The sequence below is a fragment of the Bison bison genome, unplaced genomic scaffold, assembly GCF_000754665.1.
Source record: "Bison bison bison isolate TAMUID 2011002044 unplaced genomic scaffold, Bison_UMD1.0 scf7180017864177, whole genome shotgun sequence".
NCBI classification, from domain to species: Eukaryota; Metazoa; Chordata; class Mammalia; order Artiodactyla; family Bovidae; genus Bison; species Bison bison.
In genome coordinates this window covers 595570-613488 of record NW_011494749.1, presented here as the reverse complement: position 1 = coordinate 613488, position 17919 = coordinate 595570, and the positions used below count along the sequence as shown (strand labels likewise).

Below are 17919 nucleotides of genomic sequence, written 5' to 3'. Positions count from 1 at the left end.
TCATTGTCCTCCCCCGCCATCAGATTCCTATTTCAGTCAGACAGTGGGTAGGCACAGCCCCTGCCACAACTCATGTCTTGGATAGCCCGAGTCTTAGTTCAACCTTCAACCATCGGCAAAAATTCAGATTTCTGAAGTGCTTCAAAAAGTCACTTCCACAGGCCAGACTTAAGAGTGTAGAACGAGCTGGAAGGGGGCCTGGAGAACAGAGTTCTGTTCCCCGCACAACATTCTACCTTTCCTTCTCCTGATCACCATGAAAACATCTTTAGGGGAGGTCTTCCTGCCCCGGCATCATTCCCCCTTCATTAAACAGGTGAGACCAAAGTTTAGAAAAGAGGAATGATTTACCTAAGGACATATATTTAATGCAGAATAAGAACTAGAACTCTGGTCTTCTGGTTCTCAGATGTTTAAAAAAAAATCAGCAGATTAAATTGTAAAGATCTTATTGGTTTTATTCAACAGTTCATGAATTGGGCAGCATCCCATCTGGCAGAAAGTATTGTGTGGACCGGAAAGTTTATTTGGATTTTTCCATAAGATGTTGGCCCCAGCCCAATAGCTTTGGTGTGCGTGCTAAGTTGTTTCAGTCATGTCTGACTCTTTTTGCAACCCTACGAACCACAGCCCACCAGGCTCCTCTGTCCATTGGGTTCTCCAGGCAAGAATACTGGAGTGGGTTGCCATGCCCTCCTCCAGGGGATCTTCCCAACCCAGGGATCAAACCCTCGTCTCTCATGTCTCCTGTACTGGCAGGGGGGTTCTTTACCACTAGTGCCACCTGGGAAGCCCAAAGCTCTGGAGAGCTGTACAAATTGAAAGACTTTTACAGGCAGAACGAAGTAGGACAAGGAAGTTATTCTAGCAAAGGGCTGATTGTTTTAGGCAAGGTCACCTTTCTCTGGGGGACAGTAGGGGTCTATCCGGAGAAGGCAATGGCACCCCACTCCAGTACTCTTGCCTGGAAAATCCTATGGATGGAGGAGCCTGGTAGGCTGCAATCCATGGGGTCGCTAAGAGTCGGACACGACTGAATGACTTCACTTTCACTTTTCACTTTCACGCATTGGAGAAGGAAATGGCAACCCACTCCAATGTTCTTGCCTGGAGAATCCCAGGGACCAGGAAGCCTGGTGGGCTTCTGTCTAAGGGGTCACACAGAGTCGGACACGACTGAAGCGACTTAGCAGCAGCAGCAGCAGCAGCAGCAGCAGCAGCAGCAGCAGCAGGGGTCTATCAGTGCTGACTAGGCAATTTCAGATGGGCTAGTTTAAGATTCTATTCCCAGGAGAGATTGAAACTATAATTAAATTACGTATTACATCTCAGTCTGGGGACATGGGGCTTAGCACAAGTTGACTCCACTTGGGGTTTGTTGTTTATTTTTTAAACACAGATCAAAGGCATTTCTCCCTTACACAGTGTCAGAGGGAGCACTTTATACCTTCCAATTAATCATTTCCAGAAGTAGAGATTACTCAACTTTTTGACCATCTGCTCCAAAGTTTTAGTCTTCTGCTGGGGAAGTTCTGTTTACTGTCTAACCAGAGATCAAATGAGAGGATATGTGCCAATGAACTTTGTCACCGAAACAACACCCACAGGTCAAGTCCTGCCAACTGCTGGTCCTGGCCCTGCAATTCTGATCTAACAAGAAAAATGCGGAAACTTCACGGGCCAGTTTTGTTTGTTAACACCTGGTGGCTTTTCTGGTTACATCTGCTTTTTCTTCATGAACTGGGGATCTAGGGAACACACAGGCTTAACTAGGCACTTCAAGCTAAGAGTCATCACAGTTAATCCTGACCACCACAGCCAGAATCCCTGATTTGTGGTTGAAGAAAGGTAAGTCAGGAGAGGCCAAGCAGGAATCACACACTGAGTGTGTGATTTTCGATTCTAGGCTAGTGTTGTTTAGCTACAGGTTTACTTGGCTGAAATTATTTAAATGATTTTTTAGAAAGGTTATCAATTATACCACCTGTGACTTATATTCTGCCATGCGATTCTCCAGGCAAGAATACTGGAGTGGATTACCATTCCCTTCTCCAGGGGATCTTCCTGACCCAGGAATCGAACCCACGTCTCCTGTATTGCAGGCAGATTCTTTACCGTCTGATCCAGGAGGGAAGCATACTCTGCTCACCAAAATTATAATAGTAAAATAAAATTAATTCAAACAGCCCCAGGCATTTAAACTTCTATAGACTCAGCAGTGGTGCTTTTCCAATGAATGAATTTACTGAGGTGGCAGAGTCTTGAATGCCTGTGGGTGTTTTCTCCTGATTCACGGAGGATCTCCCCAAACATACCCTGACAACCTCCACTGGAAAGACCACCCACACCTCTCACAGTTTTGTTCAGGAAACGTGCTCTTTCTGCCCCCCGATTGGGAATCCTAAGGTCCCTGTGTTGGGAAAGTCCCCTGTGCTTCCAGAGCCTCGATCCAGTGGTATCCAGGCTGAGCCAGGAGTAAGGCCAGAACCCTCCCTCTGGCTTCCCCCCGGCTATTTTGTGCCTCCTAAGTTCTCTTGAATGAGGTGCACCCAGGAGGCAGTGGACAGATCCCTTTCTACGCTGAAAACCTCTGGTCCGTAAGCAGAAGGACGACTGAAGAGGCTACTCGATTTTTGCTTTTATGCACAAATAAAAGGGGACATGGGGCTGTGGGCAGGGGGCTGCTTGCAGAAGGCCTGGGAATGTGGCAAGGAAGAGTCGTTACATCTGTGCATTGGCTCTTTCCCTGTTTAAAAACTACTTGGAAATTTTTCACTCCAAAAGGAATTTACAATAAAGAAACCAAAACCCTGCCTAGGGGAATTGGACTGAGATGTTCTTGGCAGCTTTGTTTAAGAACGCCTTCCCAGACCCTAAGCCCTATTAAATGGCCATCAAAGAGTCTCACAGAATCTCATGGAACCTGATCCAATCGGACACTTCCCCAAATTGATAGCAATTTCTATGTCATTCAGAAGTGGATGGCATTAATTTGTATGTAATAGATCTATTTTTTTAAAGAGAAAGTGAAAAGTAATACTGATAAAAATAAGAGTATAGAGAAATTCAGAACTACTGTGCTATAGTTTAAAAATCATTTCCACATCTATTACTTCTCTCTTTTTTTCTCCCTTTCTGAAAACAGGTTTCAGTTTTGCATTTTTAAAAGATATCTTATTAATTCTCCAAAACTAGTCTTTCCCACAATGCCAGCTTCTGAGCCAAATGATGGGGCATGATGAAATGTTGCTGGCAGGTTTGCCAGGCAAAAATAGTTAAGCTTCCTAGAACAATTAACACCAGCCCTGCTTGGGGGAGGGGACATACACTCTGGGCACAGGCAGTCCTGTGACAACCAGGACTCCAGCCTTCTATCACGTAGCCACAGGCTGGCCTGACCTGAACACCCCAGATTCCTAAGGATGTTCAAGTTGGCTGGCTCCATGCAGGTTAGAGGGCTGTGCCACCTTCCCTAGGGAAGGACAGAGCAGAACATGGTGGCTGGAGGGTGCGTGGGCAGCAGAAGCTTCCAACCTGGTCCCTGCAGAAGTCCGTTCTTGGGAATATATTTTCTCTTTAATATTTATCTGTTTGGCTGGGTTAGGGTCAGGGGAGGTTGTGAAGGTGGCAAGAGTGGGGAATGTTCCTAGTTCTGGATCAGGATTTAGTTCCCAGACCAGGGATTGAACCTGGGTCCCTTGCATGGGAAGGCAGATTCTTAACCACTGGACCACCAGGGAAGCCCCTCAGGGATATTTCTGGTGGTTTCTCAGGTTGTGGGCGAGCCTCTTTGCTGGATGTGATCACTGGGCGAGGCCCTGGCGGCAAGATTAAGTCAGGCCAAATCTGGATCAATGGGCAGCCCAGCACAGCGCAGCTGGTGAGGAAGTGTGTGGCCCACGTTCGCCAGCATGACCAGCTGCTCCCCAACCTCACCGTCCGGGAGACCCTGGCTTTTGTTGCCCAGCTGCGTCTGCCCAGAAACTTCTCCCAGGCCCAGCGCGACAAAAGGGTAACTAATTAATCCCAGTGACCCCAAGAAGCTATGACATCCTTCCCCTGCCCTTCCTTCCCTCCCTGCCTCAGGGTCCAGCCATTCCAGGCCAACTGTGAGCAAGCCGGCTCACCATCTGTCCATCAGAAAAAATCCACCAAATGCTCAGACCTGCCTTCCTTCCCCCGTTGTCCCATCTTAGCCCCAAATGTGGGATAAATATTTGCTTACTTGTTTTCCGGTTCTCCGTGCTGGCGGGGAGCCGGGACATGGCCACAGTCCCAGCAAGTGGTGCCTTGCTCAGCAGTGGGAGCTGCTCCCGATGCGTGGAAAGAATCCGGGAACAAACATTGCATCAGGGAAATGTAGGCCAGAGCCTTAAACTCAGGGGTCTTTACTTTGGAGCCCAATCTGCCTGGCCCGGAGCCGGCCCGCGCAGCCTCTCTAAAGCCCCGGGACCGCCCTCCCTCTCACCCAGGTGGACGACGTGATCGCGGAGCTGCGGCTGCGGCAATGCGCCAACACGCGCGTGGGCAACATCTACGTGCGGGGCGTGTCGGGGGGCGAGCGGCGCAGAGTCAGCATCGGAGTGCAGCTGCTGTGGAACCCAGGTGAGGCAGGAGGGGCCCGCGTGAGCCGCCTGGCTTAATCTGGTCCAACTGGAGTCCTGCCCATTAAACCAGGTTTCTCTGTGTTGGGAAGGAATCCTTATCCTGGATGAACCCACGTCTGGGCTCGACAGCTTCACGGCCCACAACCTGGTGAAAACACTGTCCAGGCTGGCCAAAGGCAACAGGCTGGTGCTCCTCTCCATCCACCAGCCGCGCTCCGATATCTTCGGGCTGTTTGATTTGGTCCTCCTGATGACGTCTGGCACCACCATCTACCTGGGGGCAGCCCAGCACATGGTTCAGTATTTCACCGCAGTCGGCCACCCCTGTCCGCGGTACAGCAACCCTGCTGACTACTATGGTGAGTCAGCCAGGCCAGAGGCATGGAACAGGGCTCCCCTCGACCCCAACCCTGCCAGGAGAGAAACTCTCAGGGGCTTCAGGGGAATAGGACCAAGGATGGAGGCAGGGGAGGAAATGAGATGTATTACAGGCTTCAGTTTACCCAGCATCAAATGCTACGAATGGCACACCCTTGTGCGCATGTCTATTAAGAACCTCCTGAGAGCTCCAAACCAGAGGACATATAATCCAAGAGAGTTTGGATCCGTTTCTGGAATTATGGTCTTTATTCAGGTTCTGTAGGGAGAACAGGAAATTTGGAGTTGGAAGCCACTAGGAAATCTTAAAGCTGTGCCCTGGTTCCCCCACAAAGGCAGGGACCCCAGAGGCTGTGGATGGGAGACCCAAAGCACAGACCAGTTCAGTGCCTTTTGGGGGGTCTTGACCTGTGAGTCTCTAGATATGAAAATTGCTGTCAGCACCAGAGATGCCTTCCTGCTTGGGGTCCTGAGACCTCAGCACATGGCCCTCAATTCTTGCGGGGACAGATGCCTTTCCAGGTGCCCACCTTGAAAGCAGACCCTGGGTCCTGAGTGCTGAGCAGTGCCATAGCTGCTGGACAGGCTGCATGGCTGTACCAGGGCCAGGAGAGCAGCAGCTGTGGTTTGTCCCAAACATAGATCACCTGGAACCCAGCCTTCCTCCCAGGATGGCCTAGTATAGCAAGGGCCTTCCCAATACACATGTGGGTAAGGACCAGTTCCTTGAGGGCAGACACTGCAGAGGGTGTCCCTTTGACCCTTGCGGCCCTGCCAGGCCATGGTCATCTTCGTCCTTACAGATGAGAAGACTGGAGTTCTTGCAGTCAGGTGCAGAAATGGGCCTCTCACCTCCCGTGCCCAGGAGGGAACACCCTTCTCCCAGTATCCACCCTCCAACCCTCTAAGAGGCCACTCTTTCTGGCCCACCAGCTGTCACCCTCTGCACTCACTCACACTGTGAACTCCCCGGGAGGTCATCCATCTCCCTGTCCTCAGATATCAGCTTGGCTTCCTGCCAGTGTGTCATCCTCTGGTCGGTCATCCCCAGATAAGGGGGCAGAGGGCATCTGCCAGCCTGGCCACTGAAAGCAACATACTGTAACCCTAGAGAGAAGTTGCCAGAAATCAGGTGCCCACATCTGGAAAAACAAATCTTTTTCTTAATTTTATATTATTATGCCTCACAGATACAATTTTATATTATTCTTGCCTCACAAATCCGAGGGCATGGCCTGGCAGTGCCCAGAGAATCTGACACTTGAAGTTATGGCCCTACACAGTGAGGGGACCCTTCATGATTTACAAGGCCCCTCTGAGATGTTTTCCTGCCTTGAGATGTGTCATGAAAATGGGGAAAGGAAAGAGGCAGAGAGGTGAAGAGTGAGTCCCCCTGGGCATCTCTCTGCCTCTGTTCTGATCACTTTGTGGTCCATTCTCAGAGGGTGGGGAGCGTGTCCCAGGGTCCCCTCTGACAGCATCGGGGCTATGAGCACCTGTGGGACCCAGGTCACCCATGGCCCCGCTCCCGATGCTTACAGTGGACTTGACCAGCATTGACAGACGAAGCAAAGAGCAGGAAGTGGCCACCAGGGAGACGGCTCGGTCCCTTGCGGCCTTGTTTAAAGAAAAAGTGCGTGGCTTTGATGACTTTCTATGGACAGCGGAGTCAAGGGAGCAGGGTGTGGGCACTTGTGTGCAGAGGTAAGGCAATGGGTGACCCGGTGGGGAGAGCACCCTGCAGAAAGTGGCCGTCCCTACACCCCCGTGACACTCTCTATCTCCTGACAGCCCGGCTCCCGACACCAACCTATTCCAGGCTCCCACTAAGCTGCCTGGCCCCCTACAGCAGTTTGCCATACTGATCCGGTAATTATTTGCCATTTCATCACCCCCTTAGCCCCCAAAAGTCTTAGTTGTATCAAATTAAGCCCTTTAGAGCTAAAGTGAATTTGAAGGAGGAATTTAATTTGAAGAGGTAGGGTCATTTGAAAAAATCAGCACCAGCCCTCCATGTGATACAGAGAACTCCTGTTCCTTTGATTCTTTAAACAAAATCAACATTTCCTTGCTAGCCAGATGCTCGTAGAAGTCACCCAGAATCATTGTAAAAAATTTAATTGATACAGGAGACCCTCAAGTGGACAAGGGAAATTTCCCTGCTATGTGAGCCCTCACAGAAAACCAGATCTGAGTGTTTGGTGTGAGTCCAGGATGCTTCCATGCACATAAATATTTTAATATATAAATGATATCATGCTAAGTCGCTTTGGTTGTGTCTGACTCTTTGTGACCCTGTGGACTGTAGCCTGTCAGGCTTCTCTGTCCATGAGATTTTCTAGGCAAGAATACTAGAGTGGGTTGCCATTTCCTCCTCTAAGGCATCTTCCTGACCCAGGGATAGAAGTCTTATATCTTATGTCTCCTTGTACATACATTGTTACACTTCTGATTGGCTATTTCCTCAGGATGACTTCTTTAAACAAAATTGCAAGGGGATATAGTGTTGGTAAAAGTCACAATCATTTCCTGAGTACCGACTGTGAGACAGATGCGCTCATCAGTCACCTCACTTGACCCACACAGTAACCGTGAGGTGGGCACCACTCTTCCCATTTTACAGAGGAGAAAAATGAGGCTTACGGAGATTACAGGACGTGGCCAAGGTCACAGTGCTGGGGTCCGGTGTTCCCTTGGCACCTCTTTCTTCTGTTTTTTAAGTCGTCAGATTTCCAACGACTTCCGAGACCTGCCAACCCTCCTCATCCATGGGGCGGAGGCCTGCCTGATGTCCCTGATCATCGGGTTCCTCTACTACGGCCACGGGGCTATCCAGCTCTCCTTGACGGACACGGCGGCCCTCTTGTTCATGATCGGAGCTCTTGTCCCTTTCAACGTGATCCTGGATGTCATCTCCAAATGTGAGTGTGGTCTGCTCTCTGTGACCCACATGCAGGGCCGTGTCAGCCACGCTCTGAACTGGATCAGGGCTGGCCTGAGTTCCGCATAGCTCCTGGAGGAGACAGGTCTGCTGAACAATTTCACCATGACTGCTAAATAAAAGCTGAGGGTTGTTTTTAAACTTCATATATTAATATCAGTATTTGCAAATGAGAACAAATTACCTAGGAGTCTGAGGCTTTTCTCTCCTACCAGGAGTTATATTGACAGCAATGCATAAGTCACAGAATTATAAACATCTAAATTAGGATCAAAAATTGCCTTTTTTTTTAATATATGACATTGAGGCAATAAAACTAGTTTTAATTGTACAAAGAGAGACTCAAACAGCAACACTGTAATTTCATTTTTTCATTCTCCTTTTCTCCCCTTTTTAGGTCACTCAGAGAGGGCACTGCTTTACTATGAACTAGAAGATGGGCTGTACACGGCGGGGCCATATTTCTTTGCCAAGGTGACTGGTCAGGCTTCAGAGTGAGTGCCACATGGAACAGTGGGCAGAAGAATCTTCTCCACATTATACAGATGTTACAGGGAAGCATTTTGCTCAGCGGTGGGGCTGAGCATCATCTGTGGTTGCAGATGCCAGAATCCTTAGGAGAGTTTCCAGAGACTTGATGAGTCTCTGATAAATTTTTCAAACATTTATCAGAAGGCTAGGACCATGGACCAGGAATGACAATTTTCTGGCCACCAGAAACCTAACAGAGAAGAGGAGGGAAACACAACTAGCATACTTCACCTCTCCAGTCTCTCCACGTCCCTGGAAAGCAGGTTGGAAGGTTTGACGGTCCTCATTTCAAAGAAGTGGAGGCTCAGAGAAGTTAAGTGGCTGCCTCCAGGCCACACAGCTACCATGTCTGGGTAGGCAGAGTAGGGATTTGAAACCAGGTCTCCAGAGCTCTGAACTGCCCCAGAGGGAGCATACAGCATCTGCAGGGGGAAGTCAGCAGTGAGTTCATGCTTGTGGGTCCCACACACCTGTGCCCACTAACCCTCCAGTGGCAACCCCAGTCACCATCAGGAGGGAAGGCTGGGGACATTGGGGGCTGCTGCCTTTGAACACTGAAAGATCAGCAGCAAATAAAGGCGCTGGCTCACATCCTTTGCAGATCCTGGGGGAGTTTCCTGAGCACTGTGTCTACATCATCATCTATGGAATGCCCATCTACTGGCTGGCCAACCTGCGCCCAGGCCTCGAGCCCTTCCTGCTGCACTTCCTGCTGGTGTGGCTGGTGGTCTTCTGCTGCCGGGTCATGGCCCTGGCCGCCGCTGCCCTGCTCCCCACCTTTCACATGTCCTCCTTCTTCGGCAACGCTCTCTACAACTCCTTCTACCTCACTGGGGGCTTCATGATAAGCTTGGACAATCTGTGGACAGGTGAGGTCAGCTCTTCTCACCTGCTCAAGCTTTTTGAGGCCTTCTGTGACTAGATCAGTCTGCTTTCCTCTGGCGTTGTGAGCTCATTACTTCAGTCCAACTCAGAGTTGGGAGCAGATTCAAAGGAAGGGCTCCATGGTGGGGTGGGGCAGATGGCATCTTCTCATACAGCCCGGCTGACATCCAGGGGCCACTTTTGACTCTCCCTCCCTACATCACCAGTGAGCCAAATCACTTCTTCCACCCATGTCTTTCTGAAATGTCCTCTTGCGTCATCCCCTGCCCTGGCTCCTATCAGCTGATCTTGGGCCAACTGTGATAGGCTGGTGTCTATGACCCTGGTTCCTCATCTGAACCCTCACCCCTGCAGCGCTAGCTCCCTAAGGTACGGAGCCAGTCACTGCTTTGTCCCAGTGGGCCCGGGGCTGCTCATTCCTGGCTGCCTCCACCCGACTCTTCTGAAGCCCCCAGTACACTCCACGCCCTCACAACTGAGCCTGTGGATCACCGCTCTTCACCTTCCATGGGCCTTTCCTGATGAGCTGGGCAGGGTTCACTGCTTCCTCCTCCTGCCTGAGCCAGGATGCCTCCATGGGGTCAGGGTACAGACTCAGTCATCTCTGTAATCTCTGGTGTGGGGCTGCTGGGACTCCAGAGTCCATAGGTTCTGTGAAGCTGAGCACGTGCTGGACCTAATCAATTACTCTGTGGAGTTACTATAGGTCAAGCACGTGCTGGACACCTGATGAAATTACTCTGTGGAATTACTATAGGTCAAGCACATGCTGGACACCTAGTGAAATTACTCTCTGGAGTAGTTACTGTAGGTCAAGTGCACGGTGATCCTGCAGCCACTCAGCCGCTCTGTCCCAGCAGTCCATGTCTCCAGCTTCCCCTCTGCCCTTTCACCCTTTTGTTCTCTCCCCCGCTCTCAGCTCCCTCAGGGGACTTGCTGCCCCTGGGTCAGAGCCACCACGGCATCTCTGCAGACTCACTTCCTAGGAGGCAGGTGGTTAGACCCTTTGAATAATATGACTCTCACTCTCTCCAGTGCCTGCGTTGATTTCCAAGGTGTCCTTCCTCCGATGGTGTTTTGAAGGGCTGATGAAGATCCAGTTTAGTGGGCACGCTTATTATATGGAAGCTGGCAACATCACCATCCGTATCCCGGGAGACATGGTAAGTAGCCCAGGCCTTGACTGTACGTAGACAGCAGCCCTCTGAGCGTGTTCTTAATGAGCTCACTGATGTCTCTGTCCGCAGATCCTCAATTCCATGGGCCTGAACTCTTATCCGCTCTACGCCATCTACTTCTTTGTCATTGGCATCAGTTGTGGCTTCGTGATCCTGTACTATCTGTCCTTAAGGTTCATCAAACAGAAATCAAGTCAGGACTGGTGATTCACACCCAGACTCCTGCCTGCTTGTGGGGGACTCAAGAAGGCCATTCAGCTGCACTCCCTTCCTCCCAAGGAGCCCCTTCCCAGGCACAGGGAGGACCCAGACAAAACTCCGCTACAACCGGTCCACACTGCTGCAGTGGCACAGGCTGGCCACAGGATGGCAGTAGAATAAAGACAGTCAAAAGGGATTTCTGATCACCAGCTGGAGCTTGAGTTTACTGGGAACCTGGAAACCATACCTGGGGGACACCTACAATGTCATTAATTTATTTCCTTTTGATGTATATATTTGTATAGGCAACTAATACAAGATGGGAGCAAATTAGGTGTGAATCGAGGAGTTAGGCCACGTGGAAACAGTAACGTAATAGCTAGCGGAGTATTTGGCCTCATCTTCCAGGGTCCCCAAACTCTGAGCCATTCTCAATACAGGAAATGACCTAAAACATACCAGCGAGATGCCATCTCTTCTTTTTGTGTGAGGTCTTGTGCTCCAAAAGCTAAACTGAACAATTAAATATTTATTGAGCAATTGCTCTGCGCCAGATTCAGGGCAGAACACTTTTTTATGTGGATCACGTTATTCAGTTCTCTGTTAAAACAACCCTTTGTGGCAGGCAGTATCCCATTTTATAGGTGAAGAAACAGAGGCACAGACTGTCTACTAAGTAAGGTCACAGGCCTAATATATGGGGGAGTCACGTGAGGTCAGAAAGGCCTATAGGAGGTGGCGGGCAGAAGGCAAGTCCTGGGCCACTGTAAGGCTAGGAAGCCCAGGAAGGCTCCAGAAGATGAAGAGGTTTATGGACACTGCGGCAGCTCAGCCAGGCCTCTCACGGTACATCTCACCTCTCTGGCTGAGTCTCAGACCAGTCTGGAACCTTTTGCAGTGACTGGTATGGCCCTGGTCATGTGTTTCCTGTCTGAGCTTTGAGGACCAGCTGACCCAAAACAGGTACACAGAAAGTAAGGAGGAAATTATCCTCAAAGGAAAACCAGAGTGTGAAACAATAAGAAGGGGCAAGGTAGATGGTTAGGAGGCAAACAGTGAATGTTCTCCTCGGGTTTCCTAGACTATCCCTACTTGAAGTGTGAACCCTGGGCAGCAGCATGGGTCCTGCCTGGGAGCTGGTTAGACTGTCGGTATCTCAGGCACCAGCCAGACCCACTGAATCAGAATCTGTATTTTGGAAAGATCGCCCGGGCTTCCCTGATAGGCCAGTGGCTAAGAATCCTCCTGCCAATGCAGGGGACTCGAGTTCGATTCCTGGTTCGGGAAGCTCCCGCATGCTGAGGGGCAGCTAAGCCCATGCGCCACAACTGCGGAGCCCACATGCTGCAACTACCGAAGACCATGCACCTAGAGCCCATGCTCTGCAAAAGAGAAGGCCCTGCAGTGAGAAAGCCTGCGCACTCCCAACAGAAAGCAGTCTCTGCTTGCTGCAACTAGAGAAAGCCCACATGCAGAAATGAAGATCCAGTGCAGCCACAAGGAAATTAAGAAATACCTATATCCCCGGCCAAAAGTAAATACATAGATCCCCAGGTGATCTGTATGTACATCCAGGCTTGAGCAGTCCCTAGCACACTTCCCTGATATAAGACATCCATCCAACTTGGGATATTCATGTTACACTGTAACACTTGACACGCGTCACTGTAACACCACACATGTGTCACTGTTACGTTGCCACCATCCCAAGGGCGGACCCCACTCAAGACTCATTTACTGTCCTGACAATGCCTGCATAGCAAAAGGAGCCAGGGCAGGACCAAGCATTGGATCTAGGCGTCAATTCACTCTGGTCTCTTTTAGTTTAGAATAATCCTCAACTTTCCTTAACTCCCATGACCTTGACACATGAGTGTTTTGTAGAATATCTCTAGATTTGGTTTGTCTGAAACGTTTTTATGATTAAATCCAGGTCATGCCCCTTTGGCGGGAGTATCACAGAGGACTGTGCCCTTCTCGTTGCATCCTCTCGGTGGCATGTGATTTCAGTTTGTCCTGAACTGATGTTAACTTTGACCACCTGATCAAAGGAGTATTTGCCAGGCTTCACATGGTCAACAGTTTCCCCTCCTTTTGTAATTATTAATAAGCATTTGTAGGTAGGTATTTTAAAACTGCTCCTCAAATTTTCCATTAATTCATTTTAAAATTTATATCAGTATAAACCTGTGGTTTTCTATTTTATTCAGTGGGCTGTAATCTTTTACTGTCATTCTTAATTTAGATGTTCAAACTGTCCCTGACGTGGCCATGAGAGCCTCTTCAAGCTGGCTCCTGCCTTCTTTTGATAAGTCCTCCTCATTCTCTGAACACTTTTACAACTGTTTCAGACTCATCTTGTACTTTCCCACCCCACCACCCCCCAATCATGGAAGCAGACATTTCTCTAAAGAATCTTGGTTCCTTTCAGGCGAAAATGCCATTTAGAAGCCATTAGAAGCCAAGATATGAGTGATAAGTACGCTCATTGCCATTGGGGCGTCACTGTTTCCAGGCCCTCAGTGGGAATATATACATTTGCACGTGTACACACCAGTGAACCAGTGAAGTTGCTCAGTCGTGTCCAACTCTTTGCAACCCCATGGACTGTAGCCTACCAGGCTCCTCCATCCATGGAATTTTCCAGGCAAGAGTACTGGGAATGGGTTGCCATTTCTTTCTCTAGGGGATTTTCCCAACCCAGGGATCAAACCCAGGTCTCCTGCATTATAGGCAGACGCTTTACCATCTGAGCCACCCGGGAAGCCTCTGTCCAAATTTTTATATATATTAATATTTTTCTCCCACACCGATACATCCAATTCCAATCTACCACCACAGAGTGGATTCTTCTTCTCTTTTCACAATTGTAACTCCCTCCTCCCATTGTAGGAAACCTGGCTTTCACTAACCTTAATATTTTCGCTCATTTCGTTCATCTCCTGTATATAACAAATCTCCCAACTACACCGTACTCCTTCGCCTGTGTGGATATCCTGCTAAGACTCTGACTCCCAAATCAAGCTGTCTCCAAGTCAGCAGAGATGCCCTTCTCACCCTCCTCTGGCCCATCACACATCTCTCCCACCCCCATTCACAGCCCATAGCCCCCAACACCCAGGCTGTGGTCACCTGGTGGCTTTAGGCCTGAATGGAGAAGGGGGAAGACCACGGGATTTTTTCTTTAACTCCCCAGTGATTCCAGCATGTAGGGAGAGTTGACGGTCACTAAGGTACATAATGTGATTTCATTCTGCAAAAGGTTTTAGTAACTCGGTGGGCTATGGTGTGCAGGACTGCGGGGTCACGGAACAAGGGGCAAGGTGCCAAGGCAGGAGAGATGCAGAAACTCCAGCAGAACCTTTTTTTTCTCTCTCTGTATCCTGGAGCTTTACTAAATACCAGTATGCATGTACCCCCTCAGAGATTCGTTCCACTGGTCTGTTTTTAAAAATGCTCCTCAGGGGATGGGAGGCCAGGGAGAAGAACCACGGTTCTAGAGGCATGCACACAGTTCAGTGAGCCCTCCCTGTTCTAAAAGGGTAGAGATCTGCTTCTGTGTAATTATTAAAAGCAGGGGTTGTGACGAGAACATAGAAAACATTCCTGAACATAAAGAAAAGCAATATTTTCTTAGGTCAGCCTCCCAAGGCAAAAGAAATAAAAACAAAAATTAAAAAATGGGACCCAGTCAAACTTAAAAGCTTTTGGACAACAAAGGAAACCATCAACAGAAGGAAAAAACAACTTACGGGAGAAAATATTTGCAAATGATACTATCGACAGGGTGTTAATATCCAAAATACACATTTTTTTTTTCCAAAATACACAAACAGTTTATACAACTCACCAGCAATTTAAAAAAAAACAAGCAAAAATTGGGCTGAAGATATGCAGATGGGCAACAGGCACATGAAAATATGCTCAGTATCACTAGTTTTTAGGAAAATGCAAATAAATACAATGAGGTAGCACCTCACATCAGGCAGAATGGCTATTATCAAAAAGTCTACAAATTATAAATGCTGGAGAGCTTGTGGAGAAAAGGGAACCTCCTACACTTGTTCATGGGAATGTAAATTGGCGTAGCCACTATGGAAAAGTGTGGTGCAGTGTGGAGGTTTCTCAAAAAACTAAAAATAGAGCTACAGGATGATCCACCAGTCCCACTCCTGAGCATATATCAAGAAAAGATAAAACTCTAATCTGAAAAGGTAGATCCACTCCAATGTTCACAGCAGCACTGTTTACAACACTGAAGACATGGAAATAACTGAAGTGCCCATCAACAGACGACTGGTTTAAGAATATGTGGTGTATATACACACATACACTAAACAGAATGTTCAGTTCAGTTCAGTTCAGTTCAGTCGTTCAGTCGTGTCTGACTCTTTGCGACCCCATGAATCGCGGCACGCCAGGCCTCCCTGTCCATCACCCACTCCCGGAGTTCATTCAGACTCACGTCCATCGAGTCAGTGATGCCATCCAGCCATCTCATCCTCTGTTGTCCCCTTCTCCTCCTGCCCCCAATCCCTCCCGGCATCAGGGTCTTTTCCAATGAGTCAGCTCTTCGCATGAAGTGGCCAAACTATTTCACTCAGCCATAAATAAGAATGAAATACATGTGTGCGAGGAAACTGTCGACCGAAACCGGCTGGCTCAGCCAGGCATGATAATAACCACTTGCATGAGTTGTCTCACAACAAGAGGTCCTGATAAAAAATATTAGTGCTACGACGAAAAACTGAGGAGAATTCAGGAGGGGCCAAAAGGAGGGAGGAGATGCCAGCCCATAATATGTCCTGCCAACCTCCCAGAAACCCTCACTCTGGAATCCATCATGGCTGAGAGATGCATACACTACCAGGAAGAACCCCAAGGCCCAGGACCAAATATAGGCACAGGAATGATGATTGGCCAAGACAGCCTGGAAGGCTAACCCCACCACTGTCAAACCTGACACTGAGTCACGCGGCAGAGCTGTTCTCTTTCCCTGCTGTTCTTCACATAGGTGCCGCTTTCCAACCAAGTCTTTTGCTCGGTCAGTCCGTGTGACTCCTCAGTTTACTTCCTGGTGTTAAACAAGAGTCCACTCTCTGGCCTTGGACAGAGCCCCACTCCAGTACCATCTGCAGCAACGGATGGACTTAAGAGAATATCATACTAAGTCAAGTCAGGCAGGCAGACAAATATTATGTGATATCACACACGTGGAACCTAAAAAATAATACAAATGACTTTATATACAAAACAGAAGCAGACTCATAGACATAGAACACAAACTTACAGTTACCAAAGGGGAAGGCTGGCGGAATATAAATTAGGAGTATGGGACTATAAAGAAAGCTGAGCACCGAAGAATTGCTGCTTTTGAACTGTGGTGTTGGAGAAGACTCTTGACAGTCCCTTGGACTGCAAGGAGATCCAACCAGTCCATCCTAAAGGAGATCAGTCCTGAATATTCATTGGAAGCACTGATGCTGAAGCTGAGACTCTAATACCTTGGCCACCTGATGCGAAGAACTGACTCATTTGAAAAGACCCTGATACTGGGAAAGATTGAAGGTGGGAGGAGAAGGGGACAATGGAGGATGAGATGGTTGGATGGCATCACTGACTCAATGGACATGAGTTTGAATAAATTCCCAGAGTTGGTGATGGACAGGGAGGCCTGGTGTGTTGCGATCCATGGGGTCTCGAAGAGTCGGATGTGACTGAGTGACTGGACTGAACTGAACTGAATTTATGGGATTAGCAGATACAAACTAGTACACATAAAATAGAGACGCAACAAGAATTTACTATACAGACCAGGGAACTATACTTGTTATAACTTACAATCCAGGTTCGATCCCTGGGTCGGGAAGATCCCTTGGAGAAGGAAATGGCAACCCACTCCAGTACTCTTGCCTGAAAAACTCCATCGACTGTCGCCTGAGGACCCTGGTAGGTGACAGTCCATGGAGTCGCAGAGTCGGACACGACTGAGCAACTTCACGACGAATAACTTACAATGGAAAATAAACTTAAAATGTATACATGTAACTGAATCACTTTGCTGTACACCTGAAACTAACATAATATTGCAAATCAGCTATAATTAAAAAAAAAAAGCAGGGGTTGCAATCTTTCCCCTTTAAGGGTCAGATAGCAAATAGTTGTCTTTGTGGGCCATACAGCCTGTCGCAACTACTTAAATTGGCTGTCACAGTGCGAAGGCGCCACAGACATCTCTGAAGTCTGGGTGGTGTGGCTGTGTTCCAGTGAAACATTATTTACAAAAACAGGCAGCGTGCAGATTTGACCTGAGGCTGTAGTTTGCAGACCTTTGATCAAAAGGTAAAGCGTTTGAAATTTGCATTTTTAAGCCCTCTGATTTCAACTTGTGCTATTGACAGGGAAATTTTAATTAAGCAGAAAATAATTACCTTTATATTGACTCAAATGTTTCCTGATGAGATTTTTTAAAACTGCTTTCGTTCCTATAAAGAAAGATTATTTAAGATGCAATCATTCCCTCGGTCAAGCTGATCTCCTCGGTCAGGCTCATAGAAGCAGATCTTGCGTTTGTTTCTTTCCTCCCACTTTCTTCTCGTTTTGATCCCAGATTAAACAGCTAGCAGCAGTGATCTTTAAATCTGTACCAAATCCAAGTGTGAACTACAAACCTGGGGCTAGGGGGTTCTGCTGAGATGTAAATTAGTCACTGGGCAGAGTTTAGCACAGCTGCCCTGGGCCCCTCTCCTTCAGCCCCAGTCAGGGAGCTGGAGCACCAAGCAGGCTCTGAAGGAGAGAGCAAGGGCCTGGGATGCTGGTATGCAGGAGTAAGGAAGCACCTTGCTGGCTGATCTCTGCTTATTTACATCCAATTCTCATGCCTGAAGGCATCCTGATTTGCAAATAGTCTAAACTAGGTAATTCAAATCTCAAATCATCTGTCATCTGTGTTGATAAAATGACTGGTTCTTCTAAAGTGGCCAGGGTATGGAGCCTGTCTTTATCCCATAGTCTGCCCGGGTAGGGCAGGAGGCAGGCATATGGAGCACAGCCCATTTTCTGGTGGCAGCCTGGAAGTAGCCGTGCATGTGGTGTTAGCAGCTAATAATTAAAACAATTGTGTTTTAAGCACTGGGTTGAGACTTTTAAATACTTACCAACTCAAAGACTGGCTAATACTTCTCAGCTTTCCAGGTGA

General features: G+C 48.4%; 1 protein-coding gene across 2 annotated transcripts in view; it reads left to right on the top strand.

The window, feature by feature from the left end:
- Positions 1-11269, top strand: part of ABCG8 (ATP-binding cassette, sub-family G (WHITE), member 8) — an 18806-nt gene extending 7537 nt beyond the window's left edge. For both annotated transcript variants that reach the window (XM_010842307.1, XM_010842306.1), the window contains 10 exons: positions 3774-4012; positions 4473-4605; positions 4697-4966; positions 6527-6689; positions 6777-6854; positions 7707-7906; positions 8324-8400; positions 9059-9326; positions 10378-10505; positions 10590-11269. In XM_010842307.1, the coding sequence (XP_010840609.1) occupies positions 3774-4012; positions 4473-4605; positions 4697-4966; positions 6527-6689; positions 6777-6854; positions 7707-7906; positions 8324-8400; positions 9059-9326; positions 10378-10505; positions 10590-10727 (1694 nt within the window). In that variant the 3' untranslated portion in view covers positions 10728-11269. The remainder of the gene's footprint in view (positions 1-3773; positions 4013-4472; positions 4606-4696; positions 4967-6526; positions 6690-6776; positions 6855-7706; positions 7907-8323; positions 8401-9058; positions 9327-10377; positions 10506-10589) is intronic.
- Positions 11270-17919: the final 6650 nt, after the last annotated feature.